The 21564-nt window shown below is 39.2% G+C and overlaps 1 protein-coding gene across 1 annotated transcript in view; it reads right to left on the bottom strand.

Annotated features, from left to right (window-relative positions):
• Positions 1-8301: 8301 nt before the first annotated feature.
• The window catches only part of LOC145348909 (sestrin-3-like), an 89244-nt gene continuing 75981 nt past the window's right edge, over positions 8302-21564 (bottom strand). The window contains exons 7-10 of the mRNA XM_080196974.1: positions 17468-17586; positions 14305-14495; positions 11960-12104; positions 8302-10548 (exon numbers count right to left, since the gene is read on the bottom strand). Coding sequence (XP_080053100.1) covers positions 10462-10548; positions 11960-12104; positions 14305-14495; positions 17468-17586 — 542 coding nt within the window. The 3' untranslated portion in view covers positions 8302-10461. The remainder of the gene's footprint in view (positions 10549-11959; positions 12105-14304; positions 14496-17467; positions 17587-21564) is intronic.

The following is a 21564-nucleotide window of genomic DNA, read 5'->3' as shown; positions in this document are numbered from 1 at the left end:
TCTCCATTGACTGGTTACATGAGTAAACTATGTTGGTGTTTTCAATAGGAGTTTCAAAATGAATCTCCCATACCCTGCATTGCTGAGTGCACTAGTGTGACTCATTTCAGAAATCCACTGGAGAGGCTGGCAGTGTAGCACTGAGCGGACCACTGCGCATGTGCCAATCTGTCAGTAGAGATCAGCATATGTTCAGTGGTTCCTGTCTGCTGGCCTCCCTATTGCTGTCCGTGCGACCTGCCACAACACCACGCCCCACCGCCCCCCATGGCCTGATTGCTGTCCTGACCACCCACTGGCAGTCCCAAACACCCCCAACGGCCAGCCCCAATCGCTGGCCTCCTTCCCTCTGTCACTCAGCCCAGATGCAGAATGGCAGCAGAGCCCCACCACCATGGCACTGCCCCATGCCCAGGGGCACCCCTGCACACGATCCTCGGGGGGGGGGGGGGGGGCGGTGGATTGCTTCCACTTCACTCCAGCGGAGACTACTAATTTGTTAGCATACTAGATAAATATTTCACATATTCCTCCCATCATTCCTCTTTTCTACAGGTCTGTGCCTTTGACCAAAAGAGAGTTATTTGAATGTATTAGACATTAATTTGCTATTATCACTAACTGCCATCTTCCAAAGAGAGTTTATTTTGTTGATGACCTGGGTTCAGTTGTGAAAATGTTAAGTATAAGCGACATTATGAAGAAAATTCCAGACTACACTAGTTGGCTCTGGCTACATCCTGGGATCATAATTTAATGCAGCTACAATTGTTGCCATAGTTTGGCTAGTTGTAAATCTACTAAATCTGTTATGTATCTATTGTTGAAACAAGATTAATGATGTTACAAGAGCCATTAAATCCCTTCAGGACCATTTTCAAAAGTAGTTACAAAACAAAATTTAATTAGACACAAGTAAAAAGGACAACTAGTCTGAGCAGCTGTTTCTATATTTTGTTAACCGGTAATCATTTCAAATTTATAAATGTGAGTAAATGGAATAAACCACATGGTAACAAATTCCTACTAAATTGAGGGGTGTTTCTTCAATTTGGTTTCTACAAGTAGCATGGTGAAAGTATATTTAACTTTCACCTATAGCCCTAGTCAGACCCTTCCTAGTTTATACAAGTCCAAGGTCAGTGGGAATAATTTTCTTGTGCAGCGACTGGAGTAGGCAGAATGCAAAATTTCAATTTCCCAATAGTGGATTGAGATGCAGAAGCTGTGTCACGCATTATGCCAGCCTGTGGTGGATTCATACTTGTAATGAATTTGCAAGCCAACATAAAGTCAGCAACTTTATGAGAATCTTGTCATTCCTGGGTTTATATTTGTTTAAAGGTGGTGCGCATGAAGAACATTTTTAAACCTCAACCTTGATTAATCATGCAGTATGAGAGTAATTGGGTTTCACATTTAGTTTATTAGTCACAGGTAGGCTCAGCCTTTTGGCTAAGATCAAGTGTAGTATCGATATGCTGCACTTGGTTGAAGTCATGAGATTAAAATACTTCAAATGAAGCCTTGGTGTAAAGTGGCATCTCGGCTAAGATGCAAATGAGATAAAGTCTTGGAGAAGATGCAATGCCTACTCTGCTCAGTTTGGATCACGTAGATCAAGCCCAAGACAGGAAGTGAGAAGCCTGTCTTGTCAGCTTGGATCAGGAATGTCTCACTTGCAGAGATTCTGAATTGGATATATAAACAACAAAAAAATTAGTCACAAGTAGGCTTACATTAATATTGCAACGAAGTTACTGTGAAAAATCCCCTAGTAACCATGCTCTGCCACCTACTTGGGTACTCGGAGAATGTAGCATGGCCAGTGTACCTAACCAGCATGGCTTTCAGATTGTGGGAGGAAACTGAATGCTCAAATGTTTCTCTATGCAGCCATTTCCCCAACTCAAATGATGACTAATGAAAATTTCCAAAGTTAAATTCCATCCTTCATTTGCCTCTTCCCTTCTCCCATTCATCCAGATTGTAGAATTAATAATTGGGCTGAATCAAGGACCAGTTTCTTTGCTACTCGTAGTTTCACTTCAATTCTTCAAAGCATTGCTATTTAAATTAAAATAAGTTCTTCAACCTATTGAATTTGAGCTTAATTCAAATGTCCCTAAGTTTGCTGAACCAATTACATGCAAAGTCTCAACATCTGTTTGTATGAATCTTGGCATGAGTGGTTATTATACTGCTTTATCTAATTATCAAGAAAAGACACCCAGGGAATATCAAACAGCAAATTAATTTAAGGATGGGAGTTACAATGATGACAATCTAGTTTTCTGCTTCTGCTGGTAACTAATATGCTATGCAGTTCCAGCAACTGTTTGCATTTCAGATCTCCATCATTTACATGTCAGGCTGAAAACAGAACCAATTTATGCTGCAAGATTGTTGCCAAAAACATGAGCAATCAATAAATTAATACCTGCCACTTTTAAAACTATTTGAACCCTATATAAAATTAAATGGATCTTTTTTTTTAATCTCTTAAATGGTAGCACAGTATTATGCGAGTTCCTGGTTGCCATTTTTGCAGACACCACTAAATAATTAGTGATGGAACTCCTGGAACACACTGCCCATGAAGGTAGTGAAAGTGAAGATCATCAAGACTGTCAAACAGAAATGTGATAGGTGCAGGAAGAAAACAAACTTGCAGGCTCACAGGGGCAGAGCAGGAGACTGGAACTGAAGTGATTGCTCCTCAGAGCTGGCATTGACTCAATAGGCTGAATGCCACCTTCTCTGCCCTAAAATGACTGACTTCATGAATATGTTGCATCTAATTATGGGCAAAGCTTTGAAGTTATTGATAATCAGCTTCTGATTTGAAGAGTTTGAACTAGATTGTAAGATTGAAACATGGATTTTGATTCACCTAGATCAAGCTGACCTGAAGTTTAAAATCAAGACAGAGTTCAGTACTCTCCAACATCTGCTGCTGGATCTGCCTGCTGTGCATTTCTAGCATGTGCAGTATTATGCTTTTATCACAAGCTATTTCAACTGACTTTTTCCAAATGTTTAACTCAATGTTAATGGTGTGGATTTTGTGACATGAGTAAAAAGCGAGGCTTTCAAAATTTACCATTACAACTGAGTAAATCAGCCAGAAAGCTTCAGCATCCACCCAGGCAATGTGCAAAAAAAATCAGAATTTGTTGTCCAAAATAATTCCTCACCTCCCTAGATGTGCTTCAGGAGGCCTTCAGAATGGGATTGGCACTGGAATCAATGTAATGGTGTGAAGTTGGGGTACTTGCCCAGTTTCCCATTGTTAGGCTAGATCATTCAGGAGCAAGTGAATTTTAAGAGTGGCAAGTGATAATTACTACCAAACAACCTGTGAGAATTTAATGCTACAATTCTGGAGATTTGTGGGCCAGGCTTCTCTGACCTCACTCACGGCTGGGATTCTCCAGTCCCACTGGTGTGAGTAGAGATTTGGCTGAGCAACAATTTCTCCATTCTCACTGGCAGCATTAGTAGGGTATGAAAGACAGGAGAATCCTCCCCATGGAGACTTATTTCCCAAGTTAATTCTTATTGGAGACTTAAAAGCTTTCTTCCCTGTATATCTCTATTGCTCAACCCAATCCAGTTTCCCCAATCTCTGTACCCAATTTAAATCTACTCTATTTCCTGCTTTCTGGTTATACGGAGTAAGAAATCTTCAATCTGATTGGTTCAAGATCATCATTTCTGGTCCTGCTCAGATGCCTCAAATGTCTCGTAGAGGGTGCAGCACTGAATGAGGTACCATGATTCTATTATAGAATCATAGGAGGCCATTTGGCCCATTGAGCCTGCACCAACAATAATCCCACTCAGGCCCTATCCCTTTAACTCCATGTATTTACCTTGCTAAATTTACCCTGACATTAAAGGGGCAGTTTAGCTTGGCCAATCGACTTAACCTGCACATCTTTGGACTAGAACAAGTCGCCTGACAAAAACCCCATATAAGTTTTGGGGAAGCTAACCACAGATGAATTATAAATAAAATCAGGGTCCATTTTACAGTGAATCACCTCAGTAGAATACAAAATGGCACAGAAGATGCATGACAGCAACTCACCAAGACTCCTTCAACTTCTTCCAAAATAGTGATTTCTACCCATTTAGAAGAATGAAGTTAGCAAATGCACCACTACTTGCAAGTTCCCCTCCAAGCCACATACTTGGAAGCTTGGAACTGTGGGCAGGATTTTCTGGTCCTGCTGATGTCAGATTTTCCTGTTGTTTGCACTCTCCATTACCAGGGAACCCAAAGTAGGGGTCGCCATTGGTGGAACCAGAAGATCCTGCTGGCAGGAACAGCTGAAAAATTTTGGCTATGACTGGGTCATATGACTATTCACTTGCACTGGGTCAATATCTTTGGAACTCCCTAACATTGGTGACTCCAGCAGCTCAGAAGCAATTAGGATGTGAGTGTTATTGGCAATTGGTCTTGCCAATAACACTCACATCCCATTAAAAGATGTTTAAAAATTTGAAATGTTCATCATTGGAAATATAAACTTGATTCTATAATCAACAAAATTTTACATTATAGCCAAGTACATCACTCACACCCAGGTGATCTGATTTGCTCATTCAACTTCCTTGCCTATGTATCATCCATTGGTAATATCAGCCACAGATATGGAATCAGCTATCACATGTACACTTGACATCTAGCTCTACCCATACATCACTCAATATCTCCCCTTGCTGTTTATTCTTACATCCAGTTTGGAGGAGCTACAATTACCTCTAAACAAACATTGGGGAGACTAGAGACAAAAGACATGATCTTACTGGCCTTTCATACCATGTTCCCACTGCAATGAGGTCAGAGAATTTGGCACTCAGCCAAATCTCCCTTCACTGCAGTGGGACTGGAAAATCAACAAACAATAGAATCTTCAGTAGTACCTGCAGATTACCACTGGTGGTAACATTGTGGCCAAGGTCTTTGATTTCCACCAGAAATGCAAGATCTTCAGGTACTATTGAAGATTCTATTGTTGTTTGTAATCTCAGAGCCCTGTTTGACTACCAGCCAAACTTCTAACTCAAATATCCACTCAGGCAAAAAAAAACCACACTACTCACATTGTTCACTTTTGCCCTAAATTAGCTGTTACTGAAACCCATATTTATGCCAGGTCATGTCTGGACTCCAACTGATCCAGTGCTCATGGCAAGACTGCCATCCTCTTAATTTCAGTATGGAGGTTCATACCTTCAGCTACCTATACTCCATTCTCTGAAATTCTCAAAATCCCTCTGCTTTTTTGCTCACTTTAAAACCCACTTCTGAAAGCTTTTATTATCCAAATTCAAATCTTCTCTTTTGGCACTTTTCCCCTCATGGGTTAAAAAAATGTTTAATAGCATAAGCAGTTGTAGAAAGAACAATGAGAATAAGTTTTCTTTTTCAATTTTATTGAAACAAAGGGGTTCTCTCCTCCATCACCCCCAAGTGAAAGGACATGTTTCTTTACAAACTAATTCCATTGTTTCGTACCTATTAATTGAACATTTTAAATCTCAGGAATAAGTACAGATTAACCTCCAAGTGAAGAGTATGTGGTTAAGAATGCGTTCATATCATGGTCATGCTGGCATGACAGTGAACTATGACCAATCTAGCAGCATTGCTCACCAAAACACAATGCAACATGCCACATGTATCAATCTCCATACTTAATGCCTTTTATATTTTTTGTCCAAGTTAGATACAAAAGAGATGTAATGGAGGAAAAAAAACTTAAATATGTCACAACATAATCACATTTTCAGTAGAAAATTAGAGAAAAAATTCAGAAAAAAGTTGTTAAATAAAAACTGCCAGAATTAATCAAGTAATGAGTAAAATCCAAACCATCCCCTCTGACTGCTGGTGAGCACAGATGCACCATTTTTTTAAAAAAAATCAGTGGCTGTGAAGGATCACTTTCACCAAATGTGCAAATTAGTGAAACAGATGCAAGGGGAAAAATGTTACTTAACTTTCACATATGAAGCAGTTTGTGTCAAAGATGGCAGGAGCTGTCTTTTAGAATTATGGAATTACTTATTCCAATGTAGCTTTCTTCAAATACATCACAAAACAAGGCAGGCAGATTGAAACTAGTGATACTAACTTCATGCAATACAACATTTTTTGCATACACATTTAATCATACAGGAACAAAGCAAGGCATTATATCACAGCTTTTGATTAAACATTAAAATTAACATTATCAAGCATCCGAGATTACTTGTAATACTGTTGGATCACTAAACAGGGAATCACAAGATATTTCAGTACATCATACATAATACTTTAAAATCTGCAAACTATTTTTACTTGAATTAATTCTCAAAACATGACTAAAGGCTTAGTTTCTGAAAAAACTGGAATACACATTCATTATATTTAGTCATCCAGAAAAATAAAGGCATGGGAGAAGATTAAGTTTTAAACCTAGTACTTAGTTGACATCCAGTTCTTTTGCCACATAAAAACTGGCTCATCTAATAGATTTAAAATCTCATCATAGGTGATGTTTAAAATGTGTTTTCTCAAGGAGGGCTTTATTGTTTTTGGACAAGAATTTTAAATTAAATCATACTCATGTTCCATCCTGCATGGCTGAAGTGGAAAAGATAAACAGACTTGCCTTTATAAAAGATCCTTTCATCACCTCAGGATGCTCCCCGCAAAGCATCTTACAAACAATGAAATACTTACTGTATTCATTGTAGTACAGCACTGGTATCCCACCTTTCTGGGTCATTTTACAACATAAACTATATCAATTTGCCAGCCAGATTATAGTAGAAATTCACAGGCACTCCATCTACATTGGAACTTGCAGCCTTACATGGTGCCCATTTAATTATGGACCAGTATCCTTCATCAAGGTGTTAGAATTGCAAATGCAGTACACTCTGCTAAACCCCTTAAGAGTTGCACTGCAAATTTAGTGCTAGATTTATAATTGTAAGAAGAGTCTTAAAATCAACTGTACATAGTTAAGTAACAGCGAATCCCAAATGATAAGTGGTGTTGATTTGGCCAGGAAGTCCATTTGAACAGCAGAAACCATGAAAAGCCACTCAATGCAAGCAAACTAGATTCTCTTTTACATTTATTTGGCCCTCACCTGATGCCTATAAAATAGTTCAGATTACGTCAAAAGCAGTTGATTGCAATACTTAAGCCATAAATTTCCATTTTAAAATTAGGATAAATCTATTTTCAGGCAAAAATTGCACATCAGTGAAAATGATAATACAGAGGTGACAACTCATTTCTTTGGGAAGTGGTGGTTAAACTGTTTAAAAAAAACTGCATGCAGCAGGCTTATGTAATTTCCACACAATTTTGGCATAAGGAAGTCATGTTTTGAGTAGTTTTAATTATGAGCAGTGAGCACAAAAACATCTGCTCTGACTTCGATAATTCCAATGAATGTATAGTTAATACATTAGAGGAATTTACTGCAATGCATTGGACAACCATTCAGATTCTAATCTTTGCCCATCAAGTCACATTTCACATAATATTGTGCAAAAATGTGCACACCAGTCACACAAGAAAGACCCACAGTCCAGGGAACATGAAAGGATTCTCCTCCCAATTTAGTAAACAGGATCAACTTGTACAAAAGCAAATGTCAATGCTGTTTTTAAATTACATACCACGCATAGAATTACATTTTCCAGATTTTAAAGTAACCCTGGAATCAGAGATAATATGGTGAGATACTTGAGGAGGTGGAGGCAAGGGTGAGGATAAATGGGAAAAAAAAACAGTTCTCCATGATTCTGGAAAAAACCAAATATAAATTGTAACCATCCAACCATATTTGACACCTAGCAATGGAACTCCTTCATGCTCTTAATCAAACACCACCCAAAATAGGAGAAAATAATTAGACTTTAGTATCCTCCCATTACATTTAAAACCAGATTTGATCATTAGTCCAAAAAGTCAATGCAAGCTTTACTAGCGCAATAACCAAAATGCATTCAGTTCCTGGAGACAGTGGTTAGTGAAGCTCCAAAATACATCAGGCACAAAATCATATGGTGAATGCCAGTTTTAAAAGTCTTGCAGAATGAGGAAATAAAACTTCTGAAGCATCCTAACTTTCCTTTGAGACTTTCTAACTCTGCCTCAATAGCCAATCCCTCTTGCTAGTCTTAAATGTGAGTGTACAATAAAATGGTTGAGCAGAAATTTAAATTTCTCAAATAATGCAATACAATACTTGAAAAAAAAATTCCGAAAGTGTTTGGTGACAAACAGCAGAATAAAAGTTAAATTTTAATATCCAAGCTTGTCTATCTAGCCAAATAGAAATCATATGCTGGTGAGACAGACATTGTTGATTCTCAAATAAATAGTGGAACCCGACTTCTCTCAACAGCACATCACCTAGTTTCTGAAATTAGATTTTATTAATTGATTTTGACAAAAAATGATTATCCATCAATGAACTAATTTTCCAAAACAATCAAATCTCTCAAACATATTTATTGCTCCCCATTTTGTAGCAGAAAGCATTTAAAGCCTCATTCACCCTTCAAACTGGAAGTAAATTGTCTCAATTATACTCAACTAATTTTTGTAAAAAGGTATTTTAGAGTTGGAATATTATTCTTGCTTGCCAAGTACTAAATGTTGCTGCTGTCAATTGGGGCTGGATTTTGCAGCACACTAATGATGGGATGTGTAAAATATGACCACCTTCCTATCAACCTCCAAGCTGTAAATGATGGGTGTACAGGCTCCAAACTAGGTAGCACAAAAAAGATCATTTTACAGGTAATTGAACTTGTTAACAAGTCAACTGACCAGTATATTATGCTGACCATGCCATAATATGATTGGCTCGTCTTCGTTTTTCTCAAGTCGCTTTTTTCACCCAACTGGTTGGAAGACAGGAAGGATGGGGGTAGATACATCCTTTGGGGACCTCCTCCCCCACAAAATTCCTTTGTACCATCCTGTCTGGCCTTCAAAACCTGCTCCACTCCATAGTTTTCCTAAACATTTGTTACCCAAAAAGCCCAAGATTTGCCACATTCCAGAACCCATTGCTCTTCCAGCAGGGCCGGCTGGAAGTTCTGACATTGCTTGGACTGATTAGGACAAAGACCCACTCTCAAGCTGTTGGCCACTGAGGGGCAGAAGTCCAATCCTCACCTGCTCAAAGTCACCAGCAGGATGGGCTCCTTAGGCATCAGCCAGTGTGACACTGGCTTTCCTTCTGGGAGGGGGTGTGGGAATGGGGATGAAGGCAGCACAGATGGGAGCACCACACTTCCCCAACACCCGCTGTAAAATTTAATCCTGAAGTAATTCTTCACCCCAAAACCTTAAACACTCAACACCCAAAAGCTCAAACTCCCGTCAAAGTAAAACTCAATAATATGAGCACTAATTTCCTGAAGTATAATGAGTCAAGCCAATGCAAATTCATGGAGTAATTCTCCTTCGGGTTACATTCTGTTTATGGTTTCCAACAGTAACAATTCTAGCACAAGTGAACCTTTGCAAATAGTTTACAGCAAACTCCTCTGAATAGTGCATGACACTTACAGATAAAGATCTGATGTTACTACATCCAACAATAAATAGTAACCACCCATCATCCATTCCCAATTGAATTGTTTTGTAATCTCACCCAATCCCATATGTATTTGATTTGACTGAGACAGCCCTGCCTTTTCCATTCCAGTGGATAGTTTCATTACAAATTTTATTCTGTTGATTACATTTCTGGATTATGTAGAGCAACAAGAGGCATGTATAAGAGAGATGTTTGTAAAAACTACAATACATTAAGGATGATCAACAAGTAAAACGCAAGTTCAAAATCAGGTTTTAGATCACACACACACACACACACACACACACACAATACATTTATTTTGTCTATCTTTAGTGGGTCCAGTTCTTACATCACACTGAAATCCTCTAGTTTAGCTTATAAAGGCAGATGTGCAGATAAAATTCAACTGTAATGCAAATCAGAAAACAACTCACACGGAAGGGGAAAAAAACCATCCATGCCAGATTTCAAGCAAACAATACCTTTTGAAATGTTTCTGCTATGATTCAATTCACATTTTGAAAATTACCAAGGTCCTCTTTCACCGCCCACCCCCCATCTCTCACAAGCTACTTCACATTACAACTGACTGTAACAGAACAATAGCACAGGCAAAAACATTAACAACGATCTGTGAATTTGGTGTGTGATTAGTTATGTGAGTACTTGTCAGTGTTAAACTTAGGAACATTTCCATTATTCTACAGTATAAATTGCACATAATAGCTAAAGTTTAGGACAATCCTCTAGAATGCGTTCATTGTCACAATCCTGATCATTCAGATTCAGCACTCGTTCACCTTCCATTATAAGCAGGCAAAGTTCTTGAGGAAAATATCTTCTCTTGATTTCAAGTCATGTACTGAGTTATAGCACGCAGAGCATATAGGAGTTCTGCTTGCATGCGTGCTTCCATCAACAGCAAATTAACATGGATCTGAAAGAAAGGACAATAGACTTTTATAATTGGTTTCTCTCAGTGCAATAGTAAACTTAAAAACATCCCTTGTTTGTAGTGCTCACTTGGTTGCAAACTAGCTCACACAATCTTGTGAAAATTAAGACTCTGCAGACATTTTAAAAAAATGATTCTTGACATCCCCAATTTTCATTAGTAAGAGATAAGGGTGAAGGCTGATACAGCTCACAAGCCCTATTCCTGCACTCCCGAACTGACTAACTCCATTGTGCATCTCCGAGCTTCCAGAATATTCACGAAGTTAGGTCAGCCTGGATTGTTATTCACAGCCCCTCAGGTGTCATGATCTGGGTCAGGGAAGTGTTTGAAATGCAAGTTCAAAAAGGTCTTACACATGCCCCCTTACCAAGGTAAGTCCTTCACCCAGTCGCATGCCCCTCATACCCAAGATACCAAGCTATGCCCCTCTAGCCACCCCATATGGCTCATACCCCTTCATCAATCTCCATCCCCACAAACCCCCTTTAGAATTCCTAATTTTCCAGCTATGTCCCTCCACCTACTTCCATATTCACTTATGTTCTCCGTGCCACCCTATTCCCAACCCCACCCCCACCATGGCCTTTCATACTATCCACGTCAATTCACTCTATACACACTGCAAAACCATAGCACACTACATTAAGTTGTTTTGGGTGGCATCTGTCACTTGGTTTCAGAGTTTGTGTGTCCAATCACAGGTTACCAATTAGTTGACATGGATTATCCTTATCTTGAATATTACGATACAAGATAGATTTTGTAACTCATGTTATCCTTATAAATCTGTATATATCTAATAAAGGTATCATTGGGTGAGGGAGTAATGTAATATAGTACATCTCGTTTAATAAATATTTACTCTTGTTAAAAGTTCATCAGCTGACTATGATCGGTTGCTGCATTCCATGTTTCTATACAAAAAACAGAAGTTTGGATCGATCAAGCCAGGTGGCACTCTAGGATCTGACTTGTCCAGCAAGAACATCAGCTGGGATCATAACACTCTATCCAATGTTTTGACAAATCCATTTGTTGTTGAACCACAATGACAAATATGATGCTGGGGACTGGTGTACAGTATAAATGGTTTAACAATTCATCCCTTATACCAGGAAACCTGCATCAACACTAATACTTCTGCTGTAAGCAATGGACACTGGTTTTGGTCAAGACTTAAATACAAATAATGGTGAATATAGGACACATGGTGCTGTAGAACAGTTATCCAATAATGAATTAATGCCTTAGAACAGAATTAGTCAGATTTATTTTCTAAATAAAAATAGGAATACATTTTTACGTTTTTGTTAATATTAAAGAGAGGATTGTATTTCCAACATACTAGTTGGGCTCAGCAGGAAATATTTCTCAACTTGGATGCATTCACCTTTTCAGAGTGTTTGAATTGTCGCCAATAGCTATCATACATGCGTTTTGTGGTTCTTTCAGGATAGCAGGTCACTGTCTTGATATAAACCTTCAGGCTTCGTTCTAGTAACTGATTGACTTCACCATAATCATAATCATCGTACCTTTAACGAAAAAGTAATTGATTCCAATGTAAAATCTTTTTAAGCAGCAATTACAAATAAAAAAATCATGTTTATTTCACTTCATGAGAGATTTCAGTTTCAAAGCTCAAGGGCTGCAGTTGCCATCTTATTAACATAACTCAAATAATTGAGGGCGGCACAGTGGTTAGCATTGCTGCCTTACAAAACCAGGTTCAATTCCTGCCTTGGGTCACTGTGTGGAGCTTTTACATTCTTCCCCGTCTGTGTGGGTTTCCTCCGGATGCTCTGGTTTTCTCCCACAGTCCAAAACTTGTGGGTTAGGTGGGCTGGCCATGCCAAATTGCCCCTTAGCGTAAGGGGGGGCTAGCAGGGTAAAAATAGGTTAAGGGGATAGGGATTGTTGTTGGTGCAGCCTCAATGGGCCGAGTGGCCTTCTTCTGCACTGGAGGCATTCTATGACTGGAGACAAATTAGTCCAAATTTTTGCATCTGAGGAATGTGGTTAATTTTCATCCTGAAGGTTATATATAGTTTGCTTTAATCTTAAATGGGATGAGGACATCAGCATTTGATTTGTTGTCCATCCCTAATTGCCCTTGAACTAAGTGACTTGTTGGGCTGCTTCAGATGGCAGTTAAGAAGCAACCACATTCCTGTGGATCTATAGTCGCATGTAGGCCAGCCCCAGTAAAGATGGTAGATTCCTTCCCACATTATATGGCTTTTTACAACAGTCAGTAATGGTTTCATGGTCACTACTGATGAAAACTTTATATTCCATATTTATTAACTGAATTTGAATTCCACCAGCTGTTGTGGTAGGATTTGAATGCATGTCCCGAGAACACTAGCTTGGGCCCACAGATAACTGGTCCAGGGACATTACCACGTACCAACATCTCCCTGAAATGTCATCTTTTGAAAACATCACTATTCTCAGCAAAGACAAATGTATCTGCATTAGTCTATTTTAGAAAGCATTACGTTAGCTCATCACTTATTTAGGTAAAGAGGAAATACTTAGAAGTAGCCAAACTTTTTTTTTAAAAAACAAGGAATACCCATGCTTGACAAGTCTTCTTTATATACAATTCTTTGAGATAACTGATGTGGTAAATAATAAATGCAGTGGATACAATTTGCAAGGAATTTAGGAAAGCTTATAAACAAACAATATACGATAGAGAAAAATACTACCGAAGGGAAGGATCTTAACAATTAAAATTTATAAGTAAACAGAAGTCCAGGGCACCTTTTAGTCCATGATAATGAATTCAGTCTGGGCTACTTCTGTTCCCTGTATACGGTAATGACTTGGATATTGGCCTAAAAGGGAAAACTGTAGATGATAGCAAAACATGGAGGTGGTATTGGAAAGGTATTATTATTTCATTAGGCCAATGGAAGCTAGAGATATTTGATAAAATAGGAAACTGGGCCAAAAATAGCTGATAGAATTCTACATTTGTAATGAAGAAATTTGTTAAACAAAAAGCATTAATTGTACATCAAAAGGACATTAAAGGTTGCAACTTAAGTTGCTAAAGCCATTAAAAAAATGGCTAACAAAACTCAGGATTTTAATCTGATATAGAACATGAAAGCCAAGAGATAATGATGAGCCTATATAAAATCTTAAGATCTTAGAACATTGTATGTACTTTTGGGTTCCATATCAGGAGAATATGGAGGCATTTCATAACTATAATCAGATTCACTGGGATATTGCCTGGTATGAAGTCAGATTTGAAATATTGGAGCTTTTATCATTATAAAATATGTAACATGAGGAGTTTAAAATCTTCAAAGAATGGCATTGTAGATAGCAGACTTTGGGGACAAGATACAAGACATTTTGAACAGAAAGGCACAAATAGAGTTGCAAATGTGTGTTCACTTCCAGGACTAATGGCTGAAGTAGGAGGTATGGCAACATTCAAGATTAGGCTAGATGATGGCTGTAAGAAATGCATGTGAAGAGATATGGGAACAGAATATAAATTGGATCAGGACTATTCACTCACATGATAGTTAAATATTTTAGTTGTACACTTGTCAATTTTAAAAATGTTTAGTTAAGAGCTTTTGTCTCACTTGTTTTGCACTATTCACAGTTCATCCCAACTTTTGTAACTCCTGCTAAAAGAATATTTAAACATCAAGTCAAATGCCATTTCTTTGAAGATGCTGCATTTCACTTTCAGATACAAAGCTCTACCTTATGCCAAACATGCAATGAACATAGTTCCATATAGCTCTTCTTAACATGGTCGTATCCACATCTTCATGCGTAGCCATCGTGTTGTACGTTAAGTTGCGGACCATACGAAACTTTTCATCCAGTAGTTGACCAATGTCGGAATAAAGTCGGTTAACGAGAGAGAAACCATGGTCCTCCCAGGAGTAATCCTACAGTAGAAGAGAGATTGATATCCCAAGAAGTCCATATGGGGAATAAGAAGAAAAGATGGGTAGCAATATAGACTATTTCCTTTAGTCAAGGTAACAGGGTTGAAAATAAATCAAGCAGGGTATGGTTAGACAGGGGGTCAATAATTAACACTTAGTATATTAGTTTTGTTCCTGTTTCCTGGCACTGGAAATATCTACACTTTAAAAAATCTTGATTTTTAAAAGAAGAAATTTGCCATAGTTTACAGCAGGTTTAAATGTGTGATTTCTCTAAACAGTGTAGTGGCTCCCAATTTCAGTCTTACCCAAGGTAATTGATCAAGATACAATCTTCCCTGTCTACTGATGAATTCTTAGTGGAGTGAATCAGAATATTTATATTGGGCAAGAATATTAGATTATTAGTCTGTTAAATAATAGACTGTGCATAACACTTCAATGAAAACAAGAAATAAACCAAGGGGGAAAATTGCACTATTCACAACACTTTCAGTCAATGAAGTACTTTGTGAAATCTAATCACTGTTGTAATGCAAGAGATTTGGCAAACAATATTCACTCAGCAAAATCCCACAAACAGCAATTTGTTAATAACTAGTTTATCTGCTCATTGATGTTGATTGAGGGTAAATGCTGGCCAGAACACCAGGGATAAATAAAGCCATTTTACAACCATTCAAGCAGACAGATAGGATGCCAGCTTTGATTGTCGTGTTTAAGCACTGGAGTGGGACTGTGTGTAGAACCTTGTGATTTTGAGGTAAGCATGTTATCAACAGAGCAGTGGCTGACACAAATAACATGGTAGATGATGGAATTATCATACTTTGACTTGATACAAAAATTGTAGTAGAAGTTAAAAACTTATGTTCACTCACTTATTGTAGTAGCAAAACAACTGATTTCACTCCAGTACTGTTGATGGCAACTTGATGTGGGTATGCCGGCGTTGGACTGGCGTAAACACAGTAAAAAGTCTGACAACACCAGGTTTTAGTCCAACCGATTTATTTGATAATAGACTCACAAGCTTTCGGGGTTAGCCCCTTCGTCAGGTGAATGGAGAGTTCTGGCCTCAGACAGAGCATATAAAACACAGACAGTTTAGAGATTACTGATTAGAATGCGAATCCTTACACCTAACCTGCTGTTCAAGACCTGAAGTGAACATCGCTCGACAATCACCAGGCAAGACTGTTCCCTTCCTGTTGGCGAACACGTCAGTGGTCACGGGCATTCAGCCTCTGACCTTCGGGTAAGCATTCTCCAAGGCGGCCTTCACGACACACGACAGCGCAGAGTCGCTGAACAGAGACTGATAGCCAAGTTCCGCACATGAGGACGGTCTCAACAGGGATCTTGGGTTCATGTCGCACTATCTGTAACCCCCGTGACTTGCCTGGGTTTGCAAAACCTCACTTACTGTACTGACTGGAGACAATACACATCTCTGTAACCTGTGATCAGTGCTCCTTCCACTCACATTGTCAGCCACTTCAGGTCTTGAACAGCAGGTTAGGTGTAAGGATTCACATTCTAATCAGTAATCTCTAAACTGTCCGTGCTTTATATGCTCTGTCTGAGGCCAGAACTCTCCATTCACCTGACGAAGGGGCTAACCCCGAAAGCTTGTGAGTCTATTATCAAATAAATCAGTTGGACTAAAACCTGGTTTTGTCAGACTTTTTACTGTGTTCCTCCCACAGTCCAAAGATGTGCATATTGGTTGAATTTGCCATGCTGAATTGCCCCTAGGTGGATTAGTGGGGGAAATATGGAGCTACAGGAATAGGACAGGTGTGATTCTGGGTAAGATGCTCTGTCAGAGAATGGTGCAGAAGCAATGGACCAAATAATATTTATGATTCTATCAGCATTGACATTGTTATTGGCATTGTGAGCTCAATATGATTGGTGGTAGACAACAGAATATCTACAACAATATAGTTCTTCTATACAGAATTAGAGTGGTTATAACATGGAAGGAGCCATTTGACCAGTCATACCCACGCTAGCTCTCTAAGAGCAACTTTCCTGGTGTCAGTCTCACTCACTCACCACATGGTGCAAAATCCATGGATCAGCACCTAGCAAATGGTTTTTTTTAAATTTTGCAATGATTCACTGTTCATTGCACAAATATAGGATAGTTGCCATTCTTGAACTGTGATAAAATATGGGCCATGACCAAATGTCTGTAGTTACATTTGGAATTATTCTGCCATTAGTAGTGGTTAGCACTGCTGCTTCACAGCTCCAGGGACCTGGGTTCGATTCCCGGCTTGGGTCACTGTCTGTGTGGAGTTTGCACATTCTCCTCGTGTCTGTGTGGGTTTCCTCCAGGTGCTTCAGTTTCCTCCCACAGTCCAAAGATGTGCGGGTTAGGTTGATTGTCCATGATAGAATTGCCCCTTAGTGTCCTGGGATGTGTAGGTTAGAGGGATTAGCAGGTCAATGTGTAGGGATATGGGAATAGGGCCTGGGTGGGATTGTAGTCGTTGCAGTCTCGATGGGCCGAAGGGCCTGTTTCTGCACTGTAGGGTTCTACGTTCTAAATGCATTTACAAGTGCTTTCACTGAAGTCCCAATTGGCCCTATTCTATTCTTGACTTTTGATAAAGATGAGTCTTTACCATGCCTGAAAAATTCCTTTTATTTTGGATTCATTCTTGAACAACTAAGAATTAAGGCTTCCAGGATGGTGTATAAGCGTTTAACATTATAAATCGGTCGGGTTTCCAAAAGGATTGTTCTTACAAATTTGAAAAAAAAAAGCTTTTTTTCAAGAGGAAAAGGGACTATACAAGGAAACCTGATCTGAATATGGAACATCTATTCACTTGTTAACTAATAATGACTCTGGAAACTCCATTCCTATATAAGATGATCAAAACTGCACCTTTTGATTCAAAAGGCGAAATAAAAGCAAGAGCTCCATTTTTATCGTTCTCAATTCGGAGAAAAAGTACCTGTGCTCTGAATGTAGGAAGGTGATCGTCTCCTCGTCTGGCAAAATCTTTATACCCAAAGCTTGGGTCGTCTACATATCGTGACGTGTAAGAGGTTGGAATCAACTCATCTTCATAAGCTGTTGGGTCATTAAGTTCAATGCATAAGTAATGTAAGCATGAAGGACAAATTCAGCCTCTTCCTATGGTAAAAACAAAACAATAGCAGAACAGGAAGGTTTGTTGAAAATTTAGGCTGGATGGGCAAAATAAAGGCAGACTCCCTGACTTTTGTCATCGGATGTCAATTTACCACCATGCAGTCATTAATAATTCATATGCTAAGGTATATCTAAGCAACACTAGCACCAATTTACAAATTTCAGATCAGAAGTAATCTTTTTAAAAACAGTCAACCGATTTTAGTGGTAATGTTGTAGATAGAGAATTGTCATCACAAAAGATTTCTTTCTCCGAGTTCCACATGCTCATTTCACAATACTCACAATGTATACTCTTCCAATTAGAGCAGTTTTGAAGATTAGCTCTGTGCTCAAGCCTCAGCTACCTTTTCTGGAAAACAGTTTCATTCCCTAAAGAAATACTTCCTGATACCAAACCGAAATTTGTCCTGGGCCACCCTAAATCGGCGTTTTATGTTATGGTACATGAATAATTAATTTGGTTAAGTATTTTGAGGTTGAAGAGAACTAATGTAGCTTTTTTCCACCTGATACCATAGATTGACCTGCATCTGAAATACCTTCTAGTTTTAAAGGCTTTTATGACATGACAACAACTGTATACAGTAATAGCAATTGAACCCTGACTAACACACTGCAGAACAACAAATAATTTCTACAGATGTGAACATAACTGATTTAGCAATGTTAGCCAGCATCCTATTCACTTTATTGCCATCTCATAATATTTTGATCATGGTAACAAACACCTCTTAATCTGGTTGAATCTTCTAAATCATATTTAAGCCAGGCATTGTTTTAAGCCCAAAAGGACTTGTAAATAACCTTTTCAAAATTTACTAACACATCAAAAATACATAATGCAGAAAAGCTAATTTATTTCTCCCACTGTTGTACATTTTGTATGTGCAATGCCACCTTTCCACACTGGTGAGAAATGTTGTCATTTGATAAAAAAAATCAGTGTTTGGATAACGGACCACATTTGTGTGGCAGGAAAACAAAAATTTCATACATGCTACATACAAGTGATACACACAACACATGGGGGTGTAGGAGTAGAGTTAGGAGAGAAATCAGGAAGGCAAAAAGGGACACGAGATTGTTTTGGCAGATAAGGCAAAGGAGAATCCAAAGAGCCTCTACAAATACATAAACGGCAAAAGAGTAACAAGGGAGAGAGTAGGGCCTCTAAGTTCAACAAGGTCATCTATGTGCAGATCCACAAGGGATGGGTGAGATGCTAAACGAATATTTCTCATCAGCATTTACTGTTGAGGAAAGCATTGATGTTAGAGAACTTGGGGAAATAGTGATGTCTCGAGGAGTGTACATATGAGAGAAAAAGAGGTGCTGGCAGTCTTGAAGTGCACCAAGGTAGATAAATCCCCAGGACCTGAAGAAGTGTACCCTAGAACAATGTGGGAGGCTAGGGAGGAAATTGTGGGTCCCCTAGCTGAGATATTTGAATCATCAATAGTCACAGGTGAGCTGCCTGAAGACTGAAGTGGCAAATGTTGTGCCTTTGTTTAAAAAGGGCTGCAGGGAAAAGCCTGGGAACTAATGGCCAGTGAGCCTCACATCTATGATGGGTAAGTTGTTGGAAGGTATTTTGAGAGACAGGATCAACAGGCATTTAGAGACGCAAGGACTGATTAGGGACAGTCAGCATGGTCTTATGAATGGAAAATCATGCCTCACACATTTTATTGAGTTTTTTTGAAGTGGTAACCAAGAAGGTAGATGAGGGCAGTGCAGTTAAAGTTGCCTACATGGACTTTAGCAAGGCCTTTGACAAGGTACTGCATGTAGTTACCAGGAAAGTGGATGAAGGGAAGACGATGGATGTTGTCTACCTGGATTTCAGCAAGGCCTTTGACAAGGTCACTCATGGGAGGTTAGTTAGGGAGGTTCAGTCACTAGGTATAGATGGGGAGGTTGTATATTGAATTAGACATTGGCTCAATGGAAGAAGCTAGAATGTAGTTCTGGAGGATTGCTTCTCTGAGTGGAGGCCTGTGACTAGTGGAGTGCCGCAGAGATTGGTGTTGGGTCCATTGTTGTCTGTCATCTATATCAATGATCTGCATGATAAAGTGGTAAATTGGATCAGCAAATTTGCTGATGATACAAAGACTGGAGGTGGAGTGTACAGTGAGGAAGGTTTTCAAAGCTTGCAGAGGGACTTGGACCAACTAGAAAAATGGGCTGAAAAAAATGGCAAATGGAATTTAACACAGACAAGTATGAGGTATTGCACTTCGGAAGGACAAACCAAAGTAGAACGTACAGACTAAATGGTAGGACTCTGAAGAGTGCAGTTGAACAGAGGGATCCGGGAATACAGCTACAGAATTCCCTAAAAGTGACACCACAGGTGGATAGGGTCGTAAAGAGTGCTTTTGGTACACTGGCCTTTATAAATTGGAGTATCAAGTTGGAGTGTTATGGTGAGGTTACATTCTTATTGGTGAGGCTGAATTTAGAGTATTGTGTACAGTTTTGGTCACCTAGTTACAGGAAGGATGTAAATAAGGTTGAAAGAGTGCAGAGAAGGTTCACAAGGATGTTGCCGGGACTTGAGAAGCTGAGTCACAGAGAGAGATTGAATAGGTTTGGACTTTATTCCCTGGAGCGTAGAAGAATGAAGGGAGATTTGATAGAGGTGTATAACATTTTGATGGGTATAGATAGAGTGAATGCAAGCAGGCTTTTTCCACTGAGGCTAGGGGAGGAAAAAAACCAGAGGGCATGGGTTAAGGGTAAAAGGAGAAAAGTTTAAAGGGAATATTAAGGGGGGTGGGCTTCTTCATGCAGAGTGTGGAATGAGCTGCCGGATAAAGTGGTAAATGCGGGGTCACTTTTAACATTTAAGACAAACTTGGACGGGTTCATGGATGAGAGGGGTGTGGAGGGATATGGTCCAAGTGCAGGTCAGTGGGACTAGGCAAAAAAAATGGTTCGGCACAGACAAGAAAGGCCAAAAAGGCCTGTTTCTGAGCTGTAATTTTCTATGGTAGGTTGTTGCATAAGGTTAAATCTCATGGGATCCAGGGTGAGGTATCCAAATGGATACAAAATTGGCTTTTTGACAGAAGTCATAGGGTGCTATAGAGGGTTGTTTTTCAAACTGGAGGCCTGTGACCAGCAATGTGCCTCAAGGATCGGTGCTGGGTCCACTGTTATTTGTCATTTATATTAATGATTTGGATGAGAATACATGAGGCATGGTAAGTAAATTTGCAGATTACACCAAGATTGGTGGCACAGGGGACAGTGAAGAAAGTTATCTCCGATTGCAGCAGGATTTTGATCAATTGGGCCAGTGGGCTGACAAATGGCAGATAGAGTTTAATTTAGACAAATACGAGGTAATGCATTTTTGGTAGATTGAACTAGGGCAGGACTTACTCAGTTAGCGGTAAAGGATTGGGGAGAGTTATAGAACAGATCTACGGGTACATGTTCATAGCTCCTTGAAAGGAGAGTCACAGATGGACAGTGATGAAGGTGGCATTCAGCATGCTTGGTTTCATCGGTCAGAACACTGAATACAAGAGTTGAGGCATCTTGAAGTTTTACAAGATATTAGTAAGGCCACACTTGGAACACTGTGTACAGTTCTGGACATCCTATTATAGAAAGGATATTAAACTAGAAAGAGTGCAGAAAAGATTTACTAGGATGCTACCGGGACTTGGTTGCTTGAGTTATAAGGAGGGGCTGGATAGACTGGGACTTTTTTCTCTAGAGCATAGGAGGCTGGGGGTGATTTTTAGAGGTCTATAAAATAATGAGGAGCAAAGATCAGCTAGATAGTCAATATCTTTTCCCAAAGGTAAGGGAGTCTAAAACTAGAGTGAGTAGGTTTAAGGTGAAAGGGTAGAGATACGAAAGTGTCCAGACGGCAATTCT

The sequence above is a fragment of the Carcharhinus amblyrhynchos genome, chromosome 10, assembly GCF_965287045.1.
Source record: "Carcharhinus amblyrhynchos chromosome 10, sCarAmb.v2.hapA, whole genome shotgun sequence".
NCBI lineage: Eukaryota > Metazoa > Chordata > Chondrichthyes > Carcharhiniformes > Carcharhinidae > Carcharhinus > Carcharhinus amblyrhynchos.
This window is presented reverse-complemented; position numbering and strand designations above follow the sequence as displayed.